Source organism: Dermacentor andersoni, chromosome 1, assembly GCF_023375885.2.
Source record: "Dermacentor andersoni chromosome 1, qqDerAnde1_hic_scaffold, whole genome shotgun sequence".
In the NCBI taxonomy this organism is placed as follows: domain Eukaryota; kingdom Metazoa; phylum Arthropoda; class Arachnida; order Ixodida; family Ixodidae; genus Dermacentor; species Dermacentor andersoni.
Genome location: NC_092814.1, coordinates 49,222,685 through 49,246,650, shown reverse-complemented (window position 1 = coordinate 49,246,650; position 23,966 = coordinate 49,222,685). Strand labels below are relative to the sequence as shown.

At 44.3% G+C, this 23,966-nt stretch overlaps 2 protein-coding genes across 5 annotated transcripts in view; one reads left to right on the top strand and one right to left on the bottom strand.

Annotated features, from left to right (window-relative positions):
• LOC126545544 (uncharacterized) overlaps positions 1-6,548 on the top strand; it is a 93,012-nt gene extending 86,464 nt beyond the window's left edge. For 2 of the 3 annotated variants that reach the window (XM_050193462.3, XM_055061451.2), the window contains exon 4: positions 3,741-6,548. In XM_050193462.3, coding sequence (XP_050049419.1) covers positions 3,741-4,148 — 408 coding nt within the window. In that variant the 3' untranslated portion in view covers positions 4,149-6,548. The remainder of the gene's footprint in view (positions 1-3,740) is intronic. The other variant, XM_055061452.2, reaches the window with a different exon arrangement.
• Positions 6,549-6,591: 43 nt separating this feature from the next.
• The window catches only part of htt (huntingtin), a 165,590-nt gene continuing 148,215 nt past the window's right edge, over positions 6,592-23,966 (bottom strand). For both annotated transcript variants that reach the window (XM_055061449.2, XM_055061450.2), the window contains 10 exons: positions 19,513-19,697; positions 17,473-17,572; positions 15,732-15,871; positions 14,236-14,303; positions 14,025-14,130; positions 13,033-13,195; positions 12,438-12,598; positions 9,493-9,580; positions 9,276-9,415; positions 6,592-7,081 (listed from right to left, as the gene is read on the bottom strand). In XM_055061449.2, the coding sequence (XP_054917424.1) occupies positions 9,308-9,415; positions 9,493-9,580; positions 12,438-12,598; positions 13,033-13,195; positions 14,025-14,130; positions 14,236-14,303; positions 15,732-15,871; positions 17,473-17,572; positions 19,513-19,697 (1,119 nt within the window). In that variant the 3' untranslated portion in view covers positions 6,592-7,081; positions 9,276-9,307. The remainder of the gene's footprint in view (positions 7,082-9,275; positions 9,416-9,492; positions 9,581-12,437; positions 12,599-13,032; positions 13,196-14,024; positions 14,131-14,235; positions 14,304-15,731; positions 15,872-17,472; positions 17,573-19,512; positions 19,698-23,966) is intronic.

Here is a 23,966-nt window from a genome sequence, read left to right as displayed (position 1 = left end):
AAGCGCATGCTGTGCATGCGCCATATCTCGGGAATTTCATGTCACCGACGTGTCGCTTGCAATACCAAGCGCGCGACGATGGGGATGCCTCAGCCGGTCATCACAGTGAGCTGCTCTATGTCATGACAGTGTCGAGAATAATGTGGGCAGTACTTTTGGTGGTTTGTGTGCCTTGTTGCAGAATTTGACAGAATGGTGAATTTTTGTTGAAGAATATCTAAACAATGGATGGCATTTTCAAAGTCGCATAAATTGTTCTATGCTCCTGCAGCACCGTGCTGCAATACTGTCATTGCAACATGGGTCTTCAAACCAGCAACTGAAGTGTTGTATAACAAATTTTAGTTAATTAGCAAATGGACTGTCATGGCTACTTGTCTGCCTAGTGTCCACAGCGCCGAAGGGACAAGTAGAGGAGAAAGCATCCTCACATCAGTTAAATCCTATTTTTTAAAAATCTTCCATTGAAACAGATCGTCTGGAATAACATTTCAGGCAGGCACACCAAGTGACATGAAATTGACCACATCATGGCACACCAGTTGACCAGCTTGGACTGCTTCTTTCAGCTTTTGCATGCCTGACAAATGTGGAATAATGATTGAGCAAATCATGGGAGCCTGATAATGCAGTTACTTGTTCGAAATATAAAGGCTGAACGTGTCCCTGCGACTATCAGTGTTGCTAAACAGAGACAAAGAAGTTGCTAAATTTTTTACTAAATATTGCCTCAAAACATCATTAAAATATTTGCTAAAACTATAGAGTGAACTTTATATAGTGGAGGCATTTTTGAAATATGAAATATAAGCTAACATGGCTTAATGTATCTACTGAATTGTTTCAAGTTTCATTAGTGTCCATGCAGGCGAGGAGTAAACAGTGAATTTTTTAAACAGGGTGTAACGGACTTTTAACGGAGTAACCCGATATCATATCACAATGACATACTTAGTCCACACTATGCCTGCAAACTTTCTGTAGTTTTCAGCGCTCGTGAAAGGAGAACTAAATGATGCTACACGATCTTGGTCATGTTAACATGACAATCACAATTATCTACTTGTCCTTTATACAGGTCAAATGCTACCTTTCTGCCCCTTGATCCATCTGAAAGCTTCATACAGCATTGATTTGCTCAAAAACCTAACGGAGGCAGCGCATTCGTATTTGTGTGAGCAAGCCCAGCCACTCCAACATGTACGCCTTTCTGCAGCTCATCTGCCCTATTATTCAACTGGCGCAATCTGTTCTGTTATACAGGTGTTGCTTTTGAGAGATTGAGGTAGAGTATTTTGGCTACTCCATTTTTTTATGTTATGCAGCAAAAATAAAGGAAAAAAAACTGTGGCAGAACCCATCTTACGATGACTGTCGACAGTAATGCATTTAGCATTGAATTAATATAGCGACACAATGTGTTCCCACCGTCGAAACGAGTTTTGTATAAAACATGTACTACAGCGGGATTCCTCTTCCACGCTTCCCTAATACTCGGCACCGTCTAGCGGAACTGCCTCGAAGCCATACTAAATGCATGCCGCGCTGGTGCATGCGAATGCTGAGAAATGTGTAATGTGGCAACCATGGCTGCTCTGTCGCACTTCTTTCTGGACATGCTGCCCCAATAAAGGGGTGCTCCTGAGAAGTCCATGTGTGGTGCGTCAGTGCCTGCAAACACTGGGAATTTTTCCCTTGCTTGCCGCACACACAGTATGCCATCTGTCATCTTTTCAAGTTTCTTGGAGTAAAAACCTGGGGTACTCGAGTACATGTGATGATGAAACTGTACAGGATGCTGTTTCTCGGGTATCTGAGGTACAGCTTGGAAGTGCTGACGAATACCTGCAGAGCTAACATTCGTACAGTCGAAAGTGCTCAGGCATAGGTGCTTAGGGTCTGTCTAGGGCATATACTCTAACCTAAGTTGGTGAGATGTTCATTGAAGAGCAGCACATACCCGGTACATTCAAGCCGCAGCTTGTGAAAGCATTGGCGTGAAAGACGTTCGTTGAAAAGCAGCACATGCACAGTACATTTATGTCGCCGCTTGCTAAAGTGTTGGGTTGCCGTCTTTGAGGAACCCTTGTGATGTGGGCTCGATTCCACCCAACACCAAAGTTGGCATCAAAGATGTTCATTGAAGAGTGTGTGGCACACACCTACTGGCACATATCCAGTGACCCAAGTAGGCATTGAAGAGGTTAACTGAAGACCAGCACAGACTGAGTGGCACATGCCCAGTGCTACAGCCGTCAGAGTTTCTTTTAACAGCGGTACCTACCCAGTCCCGCATCTACAGTGACCCATGTTGGCGTGAAAGAGGTTCGTTGAAGAGCAGTGCACATTTCCACATACTGAGTGACCCATGTTGGTCTAACGGTTGGTTTCCAACCCTGTTCCCTCAGCACAGCAGCCCGATGCACTACCCATTAGACCACGCACTACCAAGTGACCAAGGTAGGCGGCAAAATGGTTAGACAGAAACGTAGATACAAACATCACCCCCCGAAAAGTGCGTGAAGTACCCAAAGAATGCTAACGCATTAATAAATGGTACTGCAAGAATGAATAAACAAATAAAAAATGAAATAAAAGAATTATGGTAGAACCCATCTCACAATGAATGTGAACGTGATTAACATTAAAACAACGTAGGTACACACCGTATTGCTGAAAGACACCTGTACTTATAATCGATAGGGGGGGAAGTAGGCTGAGAATGCTACTCGCATTAACCCTTTAATGACAGCACATGTAAATACCTGAAAAAAATGTTTAATTTCTATCTAAATGTGCAAATAAGGATAAACTTACAGAAAAATATTTTGCAGGAACTTCAGCAATAGGGGAGAAACACCAGGCAGATAATTGGAAGTGGACTTTACTTGCTTGTAGCCAACAGTTGTCAATGAAGGATTAATACTCCCCCCACACACTACAGTGTCTGCACTTTCGGACGCTAAAAGAAAGCTTCAATGAATGCAGCCTCCCATTTGCAGCCAGTTTAGTCCCACTGGCCCCAGACCACATTGTCTACACATTGTTGGGGTAGGGGGAGCATGGCCTTGGGAGTCTGAAGTCACACAGGGAGTCCTTCTCGCCTACGTTACTGAGGCCTCACATGGAGGCTAAGCGGGCCCATGCCGTCATTTGTACGTTCATGATGAGAGTTGCTTCCATAGCATGTATCTACGAGGTGTTGTCCCTAGATATCTCTCTCTAGATTGATAGTGCATGTGTCCGTGTTAAATCCTTTAACACGTCTGGTGGAAAACATGTCAAAGGAAAGTGTGAGGATTTGTCATTGCGCTTTTTGACTGATGTTGCCACCCTGAAAGTGTGAGCTGCCTTATTGCTTTAGCTAGCTACAAAATGTAGAAAGAAAATGGAATTAAAATGATGGGCTACATTTGTTTTGGATTACTGATGTGCAAAAGATCCATATCATAGGTATATGTGCCTTACTGGCGTGCATCGACAATCATCAACAATATGATGATTGAATGAAGTATTTTTTACAATGAAACAGTGGAACAGAAGTACAAAGGCATATCGGCTTGAGTGTCACCATTGGGTTGCACTTGAAGCAGATGCGTGTAGCTTGTTGCTCTTGATGGCAGGCATAAGCCGCAGTTGGCACAATTGGCCTCGGCGTGCCAGGACCAAGACAAATGGTCATTTAACAATCTTTCACAGCCACGTGCTATATGCTGATCTGCTGCTGCAATCAAACGCAGGACGAGAGTCCAGTGTGCAGTGGCGGATTGGAGGAAGCCAGCTGCCGGCCTGGGGGCGCGCTCAAGCTGTCATGGCTGGACACACCGCAATTGGACAGCGAGGTGGCCGAGCTGACCACGCTCATGGAGGATTCGCGACTCACAGGCAATGCCAACGACGACGTGCGCCGACTTCGGCTTGAGCTGCATCGCTGCCGGCGCCAACTGCAGCTTGCCTTGCAGGGCTTCGAGGAGGAGCGCCAGCGCTGGCAGCACGAGCGCGCCCAGGCTGCCCAGTACCAACGCCAGCTGGAGACCAGCTACTGGCAGCTGTGCAGCCACAACCGCGAGCTGCTGCGCGCCGTGTCGCACGCCAGCCTGCCGCTTGAGCTGCTTGATGGCTGGTACCACTCGGAGTCCAGCTGCTGAAAACCAACCGCACCCATCTGTGATATCTTCGGTCCGGTGCACCTCTTTCTCCTTCCGGAGAGAGGGGGTCGCCGGGGTTGGCATGATTAGCTTAGCGTTTCAGAACCGGAAACTTCCATGGGCACCACTTTGCGCAGCTTTCATTTTTTCGACCGAGGCCAGCTAGCCCTCACAGTGATGCAGTAAAGAATTTTGTAGCACTTGTATCAGTATCAAATAAGAGCCTTTATACACTTAAATTTGTACCTTTACAGTTTGTTTATGCACACTAGTATAATACCCGTGTTTATCTACAAAACAATGAAAAGAAGTGGATGTGCTGTCGCTGCAAAGCATTTTTTCCCATAGGCAATGACAGAATATAGCTTATTATACTTGAACCGTCTGTGAATGTGCTGCGATTTAATGGACCATTGTAAACGACAGCACCATCATCTGGAAGAACATTGGAATTTTTATGCTAAAATGCTGCAGACATAGTCAGCTTGAGTTTTTTTGAAGCATATCTAAGCGAGATGCAGCGACAGGAAAGATCTCATTACCCTAAGCAGAGGGTACAGGATTGTGAAGTGCGCATCACAAAATATCTCCATGAATGCTTGTTTCCGGCTCTGGGGCAATGAGCAGACGCAATCATGCACAGGTTTGCACCCTACCCAAATTTGCGAGCTTTCACAGTGCATCTTTATCCACTTACACAGTGCTTTGATAAAGCTGCTGTGCAACTTGTGGGTTGAGCTCTGGCCAGCACTGATTTGTGGTGATTCACTAACTTGTCAGTAGTTGTCAGTGTAATGTTGCTGCTACAGCATTTTTAAGTAGGCTGCACTGTAGTGTGTTCCCCAAATCAAACCACCCCTTTGCCACACCTGCACTGGTGAGCCTAGAAACAATGACCCACCTTGTTGTCAGTTGAGAGTGGTTCTAAAGCCAAGTGCATATTATAACAAAGCCCATTTACCAAACAGTAATATATCATTATGTCCAGTGAGGTTGGTCGTGAAATGGGGACGGTTATAGTAATTGGGCTTCAGTGTCTATGGGCTAGTCTTGGTGTGCCCATTTACACATTGCATAGTGTTTGAAAGAAAAGCACTCTGCAATGATGCCCCATTTTCATGTTTTCTTATGTGCAATTTCATTTATATTTTCGTCAGCAATGCTACAGGTATAGCAAGCTGTGTACATAGTTATATGGCTTTGTTGCCAGCCAGATATGTATGTCTTGCCAAAGGTTGCATCCACCTCTTGAATATGTGTTGTTACTTTGATGTTTCAAGAATGATAGATTGACCATAGAAAGTTTCTATGGGTATTGTTCTAGTGTGTTTGTACTATGTGGGCATTTGTATGAGATGTGTTAGTTCCTGTGTGCTTGCTTGGTCAGCTGCATTTTTGCTCAGTTTCCCCAGTATTGTTCTTTTTGGGCCCAGACATATTTGGCTGCAAACTCACTGCCACTTTAATATTGCCCATGTGAAGGATGCATGGGAGAAGCTGCATGTATTTAGCTTTGCATTTAAGTAATCAATGGTAGCTGTTCATGTGCCAAGAAGCATTGAGAATGTGTATTTTGATGACTCTTGTGTGAAACCTCTGTGTGTGCACTTTACAAGGTGTGATGTGCAAGCAGGTAAGTAGCTGACAGTGCCCAAGTGGCCATATCAGAGAGCCTGAGTGGTTTGCATGCTGAAAGGGCAATGCTCTCCTTTCCTCATCTTCACCATAGCTGCCATGGCAGTTGTGATGTGGCTACCCTATTCAAGGATGGCACATAATTGTGATGTAGTCAGTAGCACTGCACACAAATTTCATGTTGTACTCCATACGTCAAGATGTTTTGTAGTATGCTGAGCTACTTGCCAACATTTAGAGAAAGAAACAAACATGTGGCAGGACATTCTCTGTAAACAAGAATACATCTTTCATCGCTGTATAGTCTTTCAGAGTATGTCCACCGATTTCTCTTATCGTTCAGATAAAAACCACGGCTGTGCACAACTTTCTGAATTTAGGTGGCTAAGACTGGCGCTATTATTGGCAGCTTCTGTTTGCGCAAAATAAGAGTTTTGTTAGTAATTACTTGTGGGAATGGAACCTGAATTATGTCAAGGCAACATCATACAGCAAAATTGTCACCTTGGCATTAGCTTGTGTGCCATTTAAATGAGGGATGTACAGTTGGAGTGAATTCAGAAGGTAGTGCTACAGCAGTTACTTTCTTGAAAGCTGAAACTGTGTTTTTGCTTCCAAGTAGCACAATCACTGTTATGACCATAATAGATACAAAAAATTAAAAAAAATCTGTAAAGCACTCATAAGTATGACACTGTGTGTACAACATTCAATGGAAAGTACCTGCTGCTTAATAAAGTTGCATATCATGTTTTGTCACTGTGACCAGCCTTGTTCATTTTTGCATTGGCAAAACCATCGGGTCACGTCACATTTTTGAAGTTGGATTTATTTTTTCTTTTTGTACAAGGAAATCGGGATTTTTTGTTTTGTTTTATTAAGTAACCCGAGTAACATGAAGCTTCACATGCTGCAGTGTGGATTCACAGCCAGTTTGAAGCTTGTGCAAGTAACAACACAGCATGTTGCTCCTGTGCAGCTGCATAACAGTCCATCATGAAACTGACTAGAGTGCACATCACTGCTTTGAGTTATGAAAACATTGGAACCATTCTGTGCAGGACAGAGAGCAGGGCAGAAAAGGGCAGAGAAGTGGTCATAGTCATGTATGGGGCTGACAGCAGCTGTGGAATGCCTGGGAATGTCAACGTGTTCTGTTCTTATCACATCTTCAAACCTGCTCCAATATGCTTAACAGCTGACTGTGCATAAGACAGCCAAAAACATAAAAACCTGTCTCTTCAAGCAAGACTATTTACAGCACCAGGTTTGTAGCTTTCCACTGCTTGGTTTTATTCCTGAAAATAAACAAACGGAAGACGTTGCAAACTGTGCAATGCAAAGCAGGCAGCTATAAGTTACTTTATGGCCACTAAATCAAATCAAAGTCTGAAGCTACATTTTATGCTGCACACACTTAAGTGCTGTTCAAGAAAATGCTGTTAGTACTTGAGCCTTGACGATGACAGAACAAAAAGGGCATCTAGACAGTTTCTTTTTCACCTCAGACTCTCAACACAACCCCTCCCCCATATCAGTGACAGTCAACACTCTCATGACTGGGGCCCATATACAGATGCACAAAAAAAAAAAAAAGAAATGTTTGGAACACTGTGCACAATGTACGGTGGTGTACTGGCAGCATTTTCTCCACTTTTCTTGAATTCAATTTTAACAATAAACAGGGTGTCTAACAACCGGGAATTCTCAGGGATTTTGAGTAGTCTGGAAATACTCAGGGAAAACTGGGAGATTTCTTCAATCAGGGAAAATTTGCTGTAACTTTATTGAAAGGGAACGAAAGTCACGGTAATGCTGGCTCGAGTAACAGAGGAATCGTAACAAATGGTCTTTGACACCGTGTTGTCGGCTGGAGGAGTTGCCAGTGTACAGTGAACAACCCACTATTCGGACGCCCGATAATTCAAACGGTTTCGTGGCACCACCACGTACCCCCATCGGGTCATTGTATCTGAAATTTTGGATGCAAGAACACTTCGCTGCCAGATTTTCCGGACTTTTTGCTGTGACCGCAGGTCCAACATGGTATTAATAAAAGACACACCGCCGCCATTTTGATTACCTCGCCGCCTCGAACCAGCGTTCTCGCACGCAGATCTGCTGGCAGCCATAGCCACCACCGCGACGACGCTAGGCCTAGCGACTTCGACGTTCGCTATTAAGCTTCTTGCTGTTCAGTACCGTGTTTTTCATTGAAAGAATTCGCCGTTGTCGGCAATGGCACTGACAATGCCTTTGTCGTTCTCGCGATTGGCTTCGACGCTCGGAAAGCACGGCGCGTTGCATAGTGCCAGTTCCCGAAAGTCAGCTTCGCCTCAATACGTTGTTACGCTGTGAAGCATACGTGAACGTATTTGCGGTGAATCATAAGCGCAGGAATGGGCAATTGTCATGGGACACAGTACGCATTTCTTCATTATACACGCGTGCACCCGCCATCTCCTGTCACAGTACGAGCACCGATATGCTTAATAAGCGTACTGGCAGGCCTTCAGAGCTTTTTCGGATGTGCCTGTGGCGATTTGAGCCCTAAATGCAGTAAAAGACGTGCATTCATTTTTTTGAACTGCCCGATTTCGAATGTTTACACGGCTCCTAGGGAGTCCGAAAACATCGGAAGTTGACTGTATAACTGCCCAAGAGGATGCTTCAAATGGTCTGTGTGGCGAACACGCAGCGGAAGAACAAAAAGACAAAGGACCTATGCATTGAGGAATGAATACGAAAGGAAGCGTGCTGCCGCTTCTTTGAAGGAGCTTGAGCTAAAGACACGAAGTGTTGGCTGACGCCGAGATGCAGGAGTCCCTCATCCAAATCAAGATAAACTCTTCAAAGCAGTGAAATGCAACACTGAAGCGTTGTGCGCGGGCCGAGAGTATGTCAGGACAGTTGAGGTTGACTTACCAGCTGCTGCGAGAGAATCTCGCTTCTGACAAAGTACGGGCCTCGTACCAATGAGCTTGCTATTAGTTGGTAGAAATAGCTCATATTCGAAAATATTCGCTTCTGTACACATCTCCTTTTTATACATATTCGAAAATGTTCAACTCGATTTGCAATGGGTTTACCATTTTTTTTAAAGATTTTCATTCGCTGTGCATTTTACTAACCCCTCCCTTCTGTTTTAGTTGTTTTTAACATGCTTACTAGAGAGTGAAGGCATTGGGCGACATGGTGTGAGCCCATCTTGACATAAAACAAAGTTCTCCGTCACTCGGGGAATTTCGCATAGGCACTCGGGAAAAACCTGGGAAACGCGGGGAATTTAGAAATGTCAACTTGGTAGACACCCTGAATAAAATTAAATTCTAAGCCTTTCTAAAAGCTAGTGCTTGTATGTTGTCAATAGCTGTTAGCTTCTTCTTGCTTATTATTTCTGCAGTTCTTATCTTTTCAAACAGTTTGACAAATTTTTTGTAAACTAAGATCCCTGGGAATGCAAAATTCAAGTTACAAGCATCTTGTACTCACCTGGAAATTCGTGAGAACACCCATTTCCTTTGTTAAGGTGGCTGCGGCAGCTGCTTTAGGAGCTCTGCATACGGGGTATCTGGACTGGCAACACCTTTAATGATGTTGTAGAACTGTGTTTTGTGTTGCTCGTTCACAAGCTGCAAAAGACATGACAAGTCAGCTTAACCACTGACTATACAACACGAAAGCCTGCTTGATGCAGAATTAAACTTGCCTGCCGTTGAAAGTCTAAAGCAGAAATGTAGAAGAGCTCCTTGTCATGCTCTTCAAACATGCCCATTCTGCCCTGAATCAATGGGAACCTGATCACAGTGGTCAGGCAAAAAATTTATTCGCAAGGGAGTTATTGCATGTGGAACACACACACACGCACGCACGTGCTAACACACACCTTTTTTTTCTTTTTTTTTTTTCTACACTTCACTGGGACAAGAAACAAACACAGCCTTTTGGCAAGTGAAAACGGAATCTGTTTACTACCGATGCTGCCTGTGCAATTGCAAGTGCTGGCAGCCTGCAAGTGAGAGCACTACACTCAAGGCGGAAGTGCAGTTCATTCACCTAAGCAGTTTTGCCAGCAAAAGTAAGTGCAAATCCACGGAGTAAGATAAACAGGAGCGCTGACTCTGACACCGCGCAACGCATTCGCTCGGGACAAAGCGTGCAACGCCGACACTGGGGGACCAGCTCATTCCTTTGCTCTCTCCCTCTGCTCCTCGTCACGCTTTTGCACATGCTTTCTCCTTGCTTTTCACTTCCTGCCGCCGTCTGCCGAGGCACGTGGAAATCATTCAATAGCTTGTTTCCAAGTGCGCATGCGCCGAGTGGTGGAGGGCGATGGCGGCGTGCATAGAGTATGCCGTCTCCTAGAAACTCTGGCCCTCGGCCGTTTCAATTTGACAGCAATCAAATACAAAAAAATATTTGTGCACAAATAATAAAAGCGCAAATAAACGCATGGTACCGCTTTTCCTGCACATATGCGGGACATATTTAGATGTTTTTAGAGGAAACAAATGAAAAATAACGCTGTAGAAGAAGGCACAACAGACAAAATGTACTTGTTTTTCATGCCTGAACGTGTGTGTGGAAGAGAAGGTTCGAAATTTTCATGTTCTTCCCTTTGTTTGCCATATCTGCAGCATGTTTATACATGCCTGATCTGATCCACAGCTACCGCACCAGTGGAGACAAAAAATTCCTGAAAGTAAGCGACTGATAAAGCAAAGGACAAAATATGTGCACGACACTTCGAGATGCGCCTTCACAAAGGTAATGTCCTACTAGATGTAAAGAAATTTCTTCGACTTCAAAAAGGCACCCATTCCTTCAATTTTCCTTCAATTTTTGAGGGGAGCCTGGTGCAACTCAATGATGCTGAATGCCAGGAGGAACCAGAAGACGCCGATGCGGACGGACAGGAGGAGGTTTATTTGCCTACAACTACACACAGTGTAGGCGCCTTCCCTTCTCCAAACACATGCCGTAATGAAAATTCTCAGCCTTGTCTTTGAGATGAGTCTTTCAGTTGGCAGCCTGGCAGGGATCTGCTAAGCAAAGAGGATAGTTTGAGTGTGCCTTCAAAAAAAGAATCCGAAAAAAGCAGTGCAAGCAGCTCCACTGCTCGAAACAACATGCACTCCCTGAGCACAGATCGAAATTCCCTTTTGCAGAAGCTCTTTTTGCATTGAGAAAGAGTCAAGTTTCCGCCTTCATGAGGACAGTACAAGGTATGAAAAATTTCAAAACCAAATAGTTGTGTGCTGCTCCCCAAGCAACACGCGAGTTTTTGTAAGTGAAGACACAGTTCCTTCTGTAACCAAGTGTATCTATGCCACGGAAGGCCTTCATGGGAGAACATTCGAGGCATTTATACTAAACTGCAATTTGAATAACAAAATATACCTTGAAGGTCAACCAACTACCATCGAAGACTTCGAGCGCATGGTAGAGACTACTGACAAGATTAAGATGTGCAGGGGTGGTCCCGCAAAACAAAAGTACTCCAGTGTGAATGCTCAGTGTGCCTACATGGACTCCTCGGGTGTGCGGAGGCACAGAATGGGTGATATATACAACACTGAGCAGTGTTCGCACTGTGAAAGACTTGCAGGCACATTGCGTTGCCACGTGATGCCGAGGACTATATTCCTTTCCATGCAAAGTCAACGATCGTCTAGCAAGCAACAATTCGCCACATGTTGGAGACACATGATCTCAGTTTCTCTTGTGAATTTCATAAGCAGGAAGCCTAGCAGCATTTCAGCATTATTACGTTTTAATGAGAATGTGGCAATTTGGCTCGCAAGAGAACCAGGCAACACGAAAAGCATCACGAGAAAATGAAGCAAGCGAAGCATCTTTGCACTTGGTGGATGCTCGCATAAAGAGAGTGATAAACGTCGCCTCTGCATTAAAAGCTTTTTTTTCACTGTCGTCTCTCAGCGCTCGAGACCGCACAAACAGCTGTTATATTACCCTCCCCTTTTTCTAGTTTTTCTTTCAGTCTTGGTTTCCGTAATTTGTTTATTTTCTGTTCCTGTGCCTGTTCCTGTGTTCCGCCTTACAAATTTCCTACATTAGGCCTGTATAAAATTAATAAAATAACATTATACGAACACTTGCTCCTTCCGCTAACGTCACTCCATGATCCGCAAGCACTATGCGTGCTACAGGCGTCGGGGCATGCACGGAGCAGATAACAAAATGGATAGGCAAGCAGCAGGCATGGGAACAGCGCTAAACACGACCGTGCACCATTGCTATAGTAACGACGGAGAGACCTGAGCTTGGTTTGCACGTGCCTCTACTTCGGTTTGTTGGAATACCTGCCTCTCCCCGCCACCATTTTTCCTCATCCATAGTGCCGTCTGGCGAATACGCTGTGATGCAGGAGCCGGTGTTTCAGAATGTGTCCCTTCCAGACTAGTGGAGTCGGCACTCCTGTCTTATCTTACTCCGGGCGCAAATCTCAGACTTTCTCAGACTACTCGGGTTAGATGGCACAACATTAAAAAAATTGAAGCTTTCAACTGGTAAGGATATATATATTGTCTAGGAGCGCACTGCAACACAAACTTATATATATATCAAGGGCATGACCCTGTCAGATGTTTACAAAGGGATACCTGGTCAGTGCAAAACATCATCTAAGGATACAAAGCACGGAGCCAGACTGTTGCTGTTACTGCGACAAAGCAGCAGCTGAGACTCCACATGGCCATTGCCAATGGTGAACGCTGAGTGAAGTTCGATAGTGAAAGAAGAACCCAGTCTTGCATTAGTTCTTCATGGTTGCCTTCGTGAAGTCCTTCACACACCTAAGAATGCAGAACTGATTTAAGCAGCTTCATAGTATCTGTGCCAAAACATTTGTGCAGCACCACATGCAAGTTTATAAAGACTGTTCCTTGCAGTAGATCGAGCCAGCCAGCCACAGCTCGTTATTGCTACAATACACAGTTGTATGTTTAGAGTACTGGAGCGCAAAGTGGCAATGAATGAATAGAAAATATTTGTTTTTGAAATACGCAAACATACTTTAAGGCAAAGTAGGACACGCATTAGGCCTTTTATTCTTGCATAAAGCCCTGTTTATTATTTTTGCACCCCAAGATCTTAACTTTGATTACATAACAATGGAAAATAATAATAATAATAATAATAATAAATTAACAAAGACTCTAGATGCATCTTAACACTAGAAAGGGAAGCAATGAAAGATCCACACTCATTCTCCAAGTGCACAACTGACCTTGAAAAGCACTGCAGCTAGAAACTGTGGATAAGGCTGTTGGTTGGATAGAAACTCTCCAATAACTTTGTTAAGAATGTCTTGTGCTGGAAAAAACTCGCCAAGAAACCCAGGCAGTATTTGGCTGATAAGGTCAGCCTCAAATGGGTAGCCTCTTTTGATCCTGCACAAAAAGGTCAATGCAAGAGAGGATATGGCTAGTTTGCAAGAAAATCATGGTTCACAAGTATGTTATACAATTTCAATACTCACGCATATGCAACCTCAATTCACAGTTTGGTGCTACAACACCAAAAGACAAATAGTATATATGCATATTTTATGAGAGATCACTCTTTCTTTGCTATGTAGCTGTGATTACCATTTTGCCTATGTAAGAGTCGAAGTCATTCACACCATTTCTACAACTCCTTTACGAATGACCTTAGCTTGTTCTCAGCAATTGATCTACCTATGCACTAAAAAAGGTAACGATGCCCATTCTTTAGCTACACAGCTATACTAAGCACACCCAAGCACAGACTGGCACTTATTTTCTATTGAAATGATTAAAGAAAAGCATGATAGTAAAGCCAGCTCCTGCTCACATTTAAATAAATTCTGCATTGTGTATTTCAAACTAAGAAGTTGTCTTTACAGCTTGTTTCATTTCATTAGTTAGAGGTTTCATGAGAATATAAAGTAAATTGGTGTTCTTGTAACTCTTAGGTTTGGTAGAAGATGACCATTATCATCTCTCTATTTTATTTGTTTACTACAACACGTACATGTGGCAAATTGAGTGTTCCAGCATCAAGGTAATACAAGCCCAACATAAAAAGAGAGAGAGAAGAATAACAATGTAATGTATGAGGTTGAACAAGACCTCAAAACATTTGCATTTTGCACGAAATAGGAGAGAAGCTTTAGCCTACAGATGTTTCAAGATACAATGCCATACTGCAACATGACCACACAACTGTGGTGCCTTAATTGAGGCAAGCCACACGTACCTGTCGAAGAGGAGAGTAGCTCTTTCTAAAGCTGCAGCTCGCTGCTCACTGTTGGCAGGCTCCATCTCAATTGAAGGTTGAGAACGTCGCTTATTTACCCCTTGGGCTGAAACGAGGATTCGAGGAAGCACAGTTTCCAATACAATGCAGCACTAGTCAACGTGTGTACACTCGGACAATGCAAAGTGTCAAACTAAGAAGTAACACTGACCTATGTAAAGTGCAGACAGCATGACACCAAGGGCAGGAATTGCTTCAGCTGGCTTGCTGTGTCGAATGCTGCAGAACAAGATAAACATTGTTACAGGGCGGAGGCTATGTACAGAAAGACGAGACATGAGGAAGATGATGGCAGACAGTTTGCTGGATGAACTTGTGCCCACAAAACAAAAGACTTTGCAATGGTAAACGTGATGAGCACTGTTAGTGCTCTCTAAATAGAATAATTTGGCTCAAGGCTGGTCTCCATTCCTAAATATCACTGCACTACTATTCACTTAGCAGTTATTCAACATTACAAGACATCACTATAGTACAATGATGACAAACGATCAGATATTGTGAGCGCATGCCTTGCAGAAACAGAAATGAAATGCACACGTCAAGCCAAAAGAAAACAATGCATACAACAATAATATAGAACAATAAATTGTTTTTATAGGGGTATGCGACAATTAAAAATTTTGTGTACACATCAAATAGTCCTTGCTATTCAATTTGTATTAGATTTGAGAGTTCGTTATTTGATATTGTTGTATATTCATTGTTTTTTTGCCTCCTTAATACAAGGGATAATGACAGTTATTGGAGTCTCTAGGAAGAAAGATCAATACAAGTGAGGACTGTTTCGAGTGATTCTGTGGTAGGGCAGCTGCGGTTGTGCATCACCAGTTCTTGAGCAAGTGCACTTGGCAGGTAACTTCTGCTCAATAATTTTCAGCCATTTACGAATTTGTTGTCTCAGTTTAGGCAAAACAATTTATTGACCAGTGTCACCATAGTATCTCTATCCCTTTAAAACAATGCACTGTGCTGTAGTATTGCACTTATGTATCTTCAGTGAACACCACACTCGGTGTGTGTCTGGTGACATGCTGTTGCCTTGTGATAATTTCTGTCATTGTCATGATACACCAATTAACACAGTTCTTTATCATGTACAAGCTCCCGAGTTGACTGGAAATGCAGTTGCGAAGAGCATTACATGCGTGCCTTGAAGAATTTAAATAAGCCTCATTTTTTTTTTGCCAGACATACTGCACACAAACATTACATTTCACTTTGTTTAGAAATAAAATATTTGATATGATTAGAAATTTTGCTATTGGAATACCTTGTGTTTTTATTTAATAGTGCAATTAAAACAGTGTGCACCGGTGTTGTTAGGTTATTAAGTGGAAACATCAACACTAGTTTCTGTGTGTAGTACCGACTACGTCGAGTAAGCGCTAAATGAAAGCATGCAATGGTTAAAATTTTAACTTTCCTATTTAAATTCAAGAAATTTCAGGAATATCAGTTCAGGGTATGGCAAGAAAAATGGTTTCTTTGTTCCTGAGCTAATACTTCCTACTAACGACAGGAAAGCTTCTTTGCTTCATGTGGCCTCTCATCTTGTTTCTGGTATGCAGAGAATGCATAAAGGTATTCCTGAGGTTCGCCAGCAGTGCCACTCACACATGCTTAATAAAAGGTATGAGTTCTTACCGTTCAATGCAAACCTTGATTATGAGTTCATTGTCCTGACTCTCAATGACACCTGCCAAAAGCAATCGCTCCAGCCCATGAAGAATGCACAAGTAGAGTGAAAGGGGAAGGTTGTCTCCACTACACTGGCTTAAGCTGACCTGAAAGTGGCCACAAAAATGACTATGAACACACCGCATTCTGCTGCTTTCCACAATATTAATCAACATACAGAGCTTCAAGGTTGCCATATTTGCATTAATATGAAGTGATTGAAGAGTTCCGAGAACTGTGGTCCCATTTTTTGCTTATATTTCTTATTTCGCTTGTCTTCATCTTGATCTTTGAACATATAACTTTCATAGGCAATAGTAATCAGCAGGAGATGTGAAATAGGTGCTAGTGAAGAATGTACTTAGAAATTCATTTAAGGTACACGAGCTGTGCACATACAAAGAATTTTGTAATGTGATCATCTTGCTGTTATAATAACTATGTAGCATGTCAATGCCTCCAAGCATATCTACAAAAAACTGAACTCGCTTCCAGAAGGTCTAAAGCGAATACTTTTTGAGTTTGAGATTACTTTCTTTTCAAATTGCAAACATTCATGAGTAAAACTTGTAACTTTGCGTGTCTTGTAACTTCTAAAGAAAAGCTAATAACCTTAAGGAACACTAAAGATAAACACTACATCAGTTTAGACTCATAAAGTATTCTTTTAAAACTGCATTCTTCTTCATTTTACACTAATAGGCTGATTATAAGAAAAGAAAATAAAGGTCAAAGTTCCATTTAAAAAAAAATTTATGCTGAAATCCCAGTGCTGGTATATCAGTGTGACGTCACAAATTTCGAAGTGTTTTTTTCGTATGTGGGCCATTAAGGCCAAGTAATAGTTTCTGAAATTTGCCAATTTCAGTCTTTGCCTCTGTTACAATACAATTATGTTAAGCTTTACCGATAAAATATCAACTAGGCCTCAGCAGATGTCATCAAAATCCATGATGTCATGGTGAGCTGGTGTGGAAGCTTCCAAGGTGGCATTACCAAGTCTTCCGTTTTTATGCCTTTTCTAGTTTACCATGCTTCCTCACCTAGCAAGAGTGGCGTTTTTGGCATTGTATAGACGGGTAATGCAATTCTTATAGTTGTGCTCTTCAGTGTCCCTTTTTTTTCCTTATATGCATTTAACATAGAAGTAAGTGGAAAAAGAAAGAAAGAAAAGAAAAGCACGGAACTGTGCTATTTAAACGTCTACCTCAGAAAACACTGAAAACCTGGTACAAGTTACCAAAACTAGATTAAATTGCAAGATAAAAGCCTACCCCCCCCCCCCCCCCTCCCCACCTTTTTTTCTTTCTTGAGCAGCACTTCTCTCCTTACAAGAAAATATGAGCACCTGGTACAAGTTAAAATACCCAAAGCAAAAGCTTTTTCAAAATGGTGTGTGTGTATATATATATATATATATATATATATATATATATATATATATATATATATATATTACTGTACTTCGGGCCACATGTGTTTCTCAAAGGTGGGTGGGAGTGGAAACTGAGCATACTTCTGAGCAGTGCACTGTAACAGCAGTCAAAATGTGCCTGCAGCAAGAAAGCCAGAAGCCTCAACATGTAATTTATCAACAGTTGCAATGCAAAGTTGGTCAGATATTTGTTAGTACTGCACTGCGACAGCATAAAAATAATTACTTTAAATGGGACCACAGAGAGAGCACAAAATCATGAGGTATAACAACCTGGACAATCTTGGGTGTGAGATCTTGTTTGCTTGAATAGTTCTCAGCCAAAAAGAAAGCCAAGGCCCACAGTGCCAGCATGTTTAGTTCATTGTCCTTGCTGGAAAAAAAAAAAAAAGAATGTGACATAAAAGGCCGAGCTGAGGACGAGCAGAATACAATAATTCTCACTAATCCCATAATGCCTATCAGTCTCAGTCAGTCATACTGGGTAGCACCAATAATCCTTCCTTGCTTAAAAAATAGCAAATGAAGCTACGAGAGTGAACACTATGAAAATGAATTCTATGAGCCTGAAGAGAAGGTGGTATTGGCAAAAGAAGGTGACACAGCACCCTATGTTCTTTAAGCTCATCCTAATTTGTTAATCCAGCATTTTTCATTTTGTGATATACTATGAGCACTGCTACAAAGGGCTCAGCTAAGTATGACATTACAAATATAATATTTTCCAGCATAACAAAGACTGAAAACACAATTAACGCCAACTGTGCTCTAAATCGAATCACTTAATGTTTTATGCATTTCCACACATTCCCGCAATACTTTTTACAGCAATGGCTTGGTTTGGTATAAAAGTTTCTCGAGCTGTGTTTCTCGAGCACACATACATATGTGCAAGCACACAGATTCACAGCTAGTGTAAACTCAGTTCATTATTTATCACAATTTGTAACTTCCTAAATTCTATTTTGTGGATTACTTTTAATTCCTTAAAATGGCAGAACTAATCTTGCATATATTTTGTCTGCACAACAGACCCTTTTCCTAATTGTCAACTTTACTAGGGGGAAGTTTACCAATGTAACTATGCTACATTCAAGGCTTTCAAATGAACAGTGGGCTAATGTTTTTTGTGAGATCAAAGATGCTTACAGTATGTGATTCCTGCAATGGCATCCAGGGTTACTGCCAAGAGCTAGCTAGCATGCCTAACTGGCATTTTATTTTTATTTGAAACATCGCCAGTATTACCATTGTGTCATGTTACTCTGCACGTAAAGGTGTGAAAGCTACCATGATTTTTAAAATTACCTGCACGTACGAAAGTTCATTACCATTACATGAAAAAATACATCCGCAGTGTTTCAGTGACGACTGCCAACAATTATTAACAATAAGAGGCTCTAGGCAAAGTGGCAATTTTTGCTGGCTAAGATTCGCAGCAGTGATGGGCAATAAATTGTTCGATAATTGCCTATAGCTTCTTTAGTTAACTGACTTTTGCTACTGGATCTCTTAATAATTTTGGTTTAAATGAAGGAACTGTAGAAGTGACACTGGTTAGTGCTCAAGGCAAGTTCACTAAGCAGGCTTCCTTAGGCTGTAACCACTTTTGAGGCATTTGTCAGCAAAATCAGCGATGAAACACATTTGTAGACCACATAATTTTGTCCTACAATGCTTAAGGAAGCTTTATTGGGAAATGTTGTGCAGGATACCAATACATTTCACTGCAGCTTGAAGTTTTGCTTAATTTGATCTCATCGCAGAGCCCCGGCTGGCAGCAGGGCATTTCTATGCTATGGACTGTAGCATGCTCGTCAGGTGTTATTTTTGCTTTCATGCATTAAATACACACTGGGAATGAATTCACAAAAGTAAGAACAATGCACCAGCTGTGTGGTATCACCATTTTAACAATGTGATGGCCCTCATATTTTGGGCCTCTGTAAGTAGTGGGAAAGCCAGCCTCAAAGTTTCAAAAGGGTTAGATTTGAGCTCCTGAATTTCCAACACTGGACTAAAAATCTGAGCTGGAGGGCATGTAATAATATTCTAATTCTCCAGGACTGCAAGAAAGAAGAGCTAGCAAAAGTGCCAAAAATGTGTTATTTCGAATAGATATTCTGTTAAATACCACACGCACCTAGTGATGATACACATCAAGTTGACAAAAAAGAGATCAACCAGGGTCCATTTTACAATTAGCATTTTAGCAGTGTCTGCAGCAACATTATTTTTATTCCAGCATGTGTACAACTGGTATAAGAAAAAAATGCCAGAACAAGTAAGTGGCAATTGGGGAGGGTTGCTCACAAGGCTGAGTCATCGAGATGCTTGGTAAGGTACTCAGTGGCAGAAGGCAGCAGTGGTGAGGTTGAGTCTCCTGGCTGGGCCAGCATGTACAGCAGTCCATGAAAGGACAGCAGCTGGGTGGAAGGCATTTGGCAACGCAGGCCCAAGTCCACAAATTTGCGGATTTTCTCCTGCATGTCCGAGTCCTGCCAACCAGCAAAATGGCAAAAGTGACAGCATCAGAGTCACTAACAGCAAGCTTTCTCATGAGCAGCCCTTAAAGGGCCCCTGAAACGGTTCGGACAAATTTTGTAGATGCATAGGGTACAGCTAAAGCTAATCATTCGCACCACAATTTGTGTGAAACGTACATACAATGAAAAGCTATATACAAGTGTATTTACAAGGAAATGCGCCGCACTTGGCTAAGAGGCAACAGCCTGCACTAGCCTCTAATCGTCGTCGTCTTCACACTGCTTGCGTCTTCGTCATTACAAATACAGTTCCGTAGCACTACCTCCGGCGGCAAAAGCGCCGTCCCGGAGCGACTAAAGGCCGGACTCGGAAGCAGTGTAGTAGACCTTGAGCCTACTGATGTGCACGACATCACTAGATGCCAGAGTAGAGGACGAGGTTGAATTCACAGGAGAAATTTCGTACGTCACAGGCGTCACCTGGCGCAGCTTGCGGTAGGGCCCTGCGTATCGGGAAAGGAGCTTTTCTGAAAGTCCGACATGACGAGAGGGCGATCACAGGAGCACGAGCGCACCAGGCGAAAACTGTACGTCACGGTGGTGGGTGTTGTACTGACGCTGCTGAGTGGTTTGCGAGGCCGTCAGTCGAGCACGGGCACGCTGGCGGGCATGGTCGGCGAGGGCAATGGCGTCGCGTGCATACTCGCTTGTTGAGATCGCGGCAGGAGGAAGTGCCGTGTCAAGGGGCAAGGTCGGTTTGCGACCATACAGTAGATAAAATGGAGAAAATCCGGCGGTGTCGTTCCGGGAAGAATTGTACGCAAATGTGACATAAGGAGGGCAATGTCCCAGTCATGGTGGTCCTTGGAAACGTACTTGGGCAGCATATTGGTAAGAGTACGGTTTAACCGCTCTGTCAGGCCACTGGTTTGAGCATGGTATGAGGTAGTCAGTTTGCGTTGAATGGAGCAGGAGCACAAAATGTCGGCGATAACTTTCGAGAGGAAGTTACGACCACGGTCAGTAAGCAGCTGTCGCGGGGCGCCATGAAGCAAGATAATGTCACGCAAGAGAAAGTCCGCGACGTCAGTGGCGCAACTGATAGGAAGAGCTTGCGTGATAGCGTATTGGGTAGTGTAATCAGTTGCAACGGCTACACATTTGTTCCCAGAGGGTGACGTGGGTAAGGGACCAAGGAGGTCTAATCCAACACAAAAGAATGGTTCCACAGGGACGGTGATCGGCTGTAGATGACCGGCAGGTAGCACCTGAGGTGTTTTCCGATGCTGGCAGGGATCACAGGCAGCAACATAGCATCGGATAGAGCGAGTGAGACCAGGCCAATAGAAGCGGTGGCGGACGCGTTCGTACATGCGGGTTACCCCAAGATGTCCTGCAGTGGGTGCGTCATGCATCTCAAAAAGCACAGTCTGTCGTAGATGTTTTGGCACGACAAGAAGAAGATCAGATCTGTCAGGGAGGAAGTTCCTTCAGTACAGAATGCCGCCCTGGAGGACATATCGGCGAACGGATGCGTCGGTAGGTTTAGAGGGCAGACACTCGATGAGTGCTCGCAGCGATAGGTCTCGGTACTGCTCATCGGCGATGTTAGCAAAGGCAGACACAGAGAAAATGCCGTTGGCGGTACTACTGTCGGTGGCGTCAGGCTCGTCTACCGGTTAGCGAGACAGGCAGTCAGCGTCCTTGTGTAGTCGGCCAGATTTGTAGGTGACAGAATATGAATATTCTTGGAGGCGTAAGGCCCAGCGACCAAGTCTTCCTGTAGAATCTTTCAGTGAGCATAACCAGCAAAGCGCGTGATGGTCTGTGACAATGGAAAAGGGTCGGCCATATAAGTACGGGCGGAACTTCGCAACCGCCCAAACTAGGGCCAGACACTCACGCTCAGTGATGGAATAGTTGCGCTCCGAGGGTGAGAGGAGCCTGCAGGCGTAAGCGATAACACGGTCGTTGCCGCGCTGGCGTTGTGCCAGTACTGCGCCAATTCCTTGACCGCTGGCATCAGTACGGACTTCGGTAGGCGCAGGATCGAAATGGGCCAGAATGGGAGGTGTTGTGAGAAGGTAGATTAGATGTGAGAATGCAGAGGCCTTGTATTTTTCAAAAGCTCAGTTAGTGGTCGTGCTATGGCTGTGAAATTTCTCATGACACGGCGGAAGTACAAACAAAGGCCGATGAAGCTGCGCACGTCCTTGACACACTTCGGAACAAGGAAATGCGTAAAAGCATGGATCTTGCCTGGGTCCGGTTGCACTCCGTTCGCGTCAACGAGATGTCCAAGGACGGTAATCTGGCGACGGCCGAGTCGGCACTTCGATGCATTGAGTTGCAGACCGGCTCGACGAAAAACGTCCAGGACTGCTGAGAGGCGCTCGAGGTGCGTAGCGAACGTTGGGGAGAATACTATAACGTCGTCCAAGTAGCACAGGCACGTGGACCATTTGAAACCGTGAAGAAGGGAGTCCGTCACGCGTTCAAAAGTGGCAGGAGCGTTACATAGACTGAACGGCATCACTTTGAATTGATAAAGGCCGTCGGGTGTTACAAAAGCAGTGTTCTCGTGGTTGAGATCATCCACAGCAATCTGCCAGTAGCCGGAGCGAAGGTCAATTGAGGAAAACTAGCGAGCACTGTGGAGGCAGTCAAGGGCGTCATCAATCCGAGGTAGGGGATACACGTCCTTTTTGGTAACCCTGTTAAGGTGCCGATAATCCATGCAAAAGCGCCATGAGCCATCCTTCTTTTTTACCAGTACAACAGGTGACGCCCATGGACTACATGACGGTTCAATAATGTTCTTGGCTAGCATTTTGCGAACTTCTGCGTGAATAACTTGACGCTCAGCTGGTGACACTCGATACGAGCAGCGATGAATAGAAGGGGCATCGCCGGTATTAATGCGATGTTTGACAGCTGTAGTTTGGGCCAAAGGACGATCGTTAAAGTAAAAAATATCGTGGTAGGAAAACAGAACGCGGTAGAGTTCACGAGCGTGCTCGGACGACAAGTCGGGCGCAATCATTTTCTGTAAGTCAGCGATGGTACAATTTGCCGACTGCGATGGTAGAGGAGCATCGGATGAAGTGCCGTCTACTGCAATGGATGCTACTGAGTGATCCGCGAATGAGCAAAGCTGGGCCAGAGACATCCCGCGTGGCAGCACTTGTGTCGTCAGGCCAAAGTTGACCACTGGCAGGCAGACGCAATTCGCCGTAATAGATAAAACTGTATGAGGTACTGTGATCCCGTGTGTAAGGAGGACGTCTTGCATAGGAGCCGCGATGTAGTGACCGTCGGGGACTGGTGGGGAAGACACTAGGTCAACGTAGGTCAGTGCCGAAGGTGGCAAACGAACGAAGTCGACGGAACTGAGGCGACTGGGGTGTGGTTCAGCAGGATCCAGAACAGGCAGGTCAAGACGGAGAGTACTGGCGGAACAATCGATGAGAGCAGAATGTGCGGAGAGGAAGTCTAAGCCGAGGATGATGTCATGGGGACAGTGGGCGATGACTGTGAATAGCAGGATTGTTGAGCGATCGGCGAAGGAGACGCGGGCGGTACACATACCAATTACGGGGGCTGTTCCGCCATCGGTGACACGGACAACAGGCGTCGTGGCGGGCGTGATAATTTTCTTGAGCCAGTTACGAAGGTCAGCGCTCATTACGGGCAAATGCGCCCCAGTGTCTATGAGTGCAGACACAGAAACACCATCGACTTGCACGTCAAGAAGGTTCAGATGAGTGGGCAACGTCAGTAGAGGATTTGGCGGCGTAGGGAGCAATGCAGCGTCACCTCGAGGCGCTGCATCGTCTAGTTTTCCGGCTGGGAGCGGCGTCCGAAGGGAGTCGGCGAATAGGAGCGACGGGGCTGGGGAGAGCGAGATTGTCATTGTTGGGGTGAAGGCGAACGAGAATAGGAGCGGTTCGGTGCAGGAGAATCAGCGGCGGCGTTATCAGAGCGTGCGGCATAGGGATGAGAAGGGCCACCTGGGGGGCGAGAGTAGGTGGTATAAGTAGACCAGGTCGGGGAACTCCAGCGACTGCGACAGTGCCGAGAAATGTGCCCGATTCGATGGCAGTGGAAACAAATGGGCTTGTCGTCAGCAGTGCGCCACTCAGATGGGTTGCGGAAACGTGGTGGGTAAGAAGGTGCGGGACGGGGCGGAATCGAAGAAGCCGGGAGGGTATCAGGACGATGGGCCGAGCAGATGGTGTGAAGACCCATGTTTTCGAACTCTTGGCGGACAACTGCCTGGAT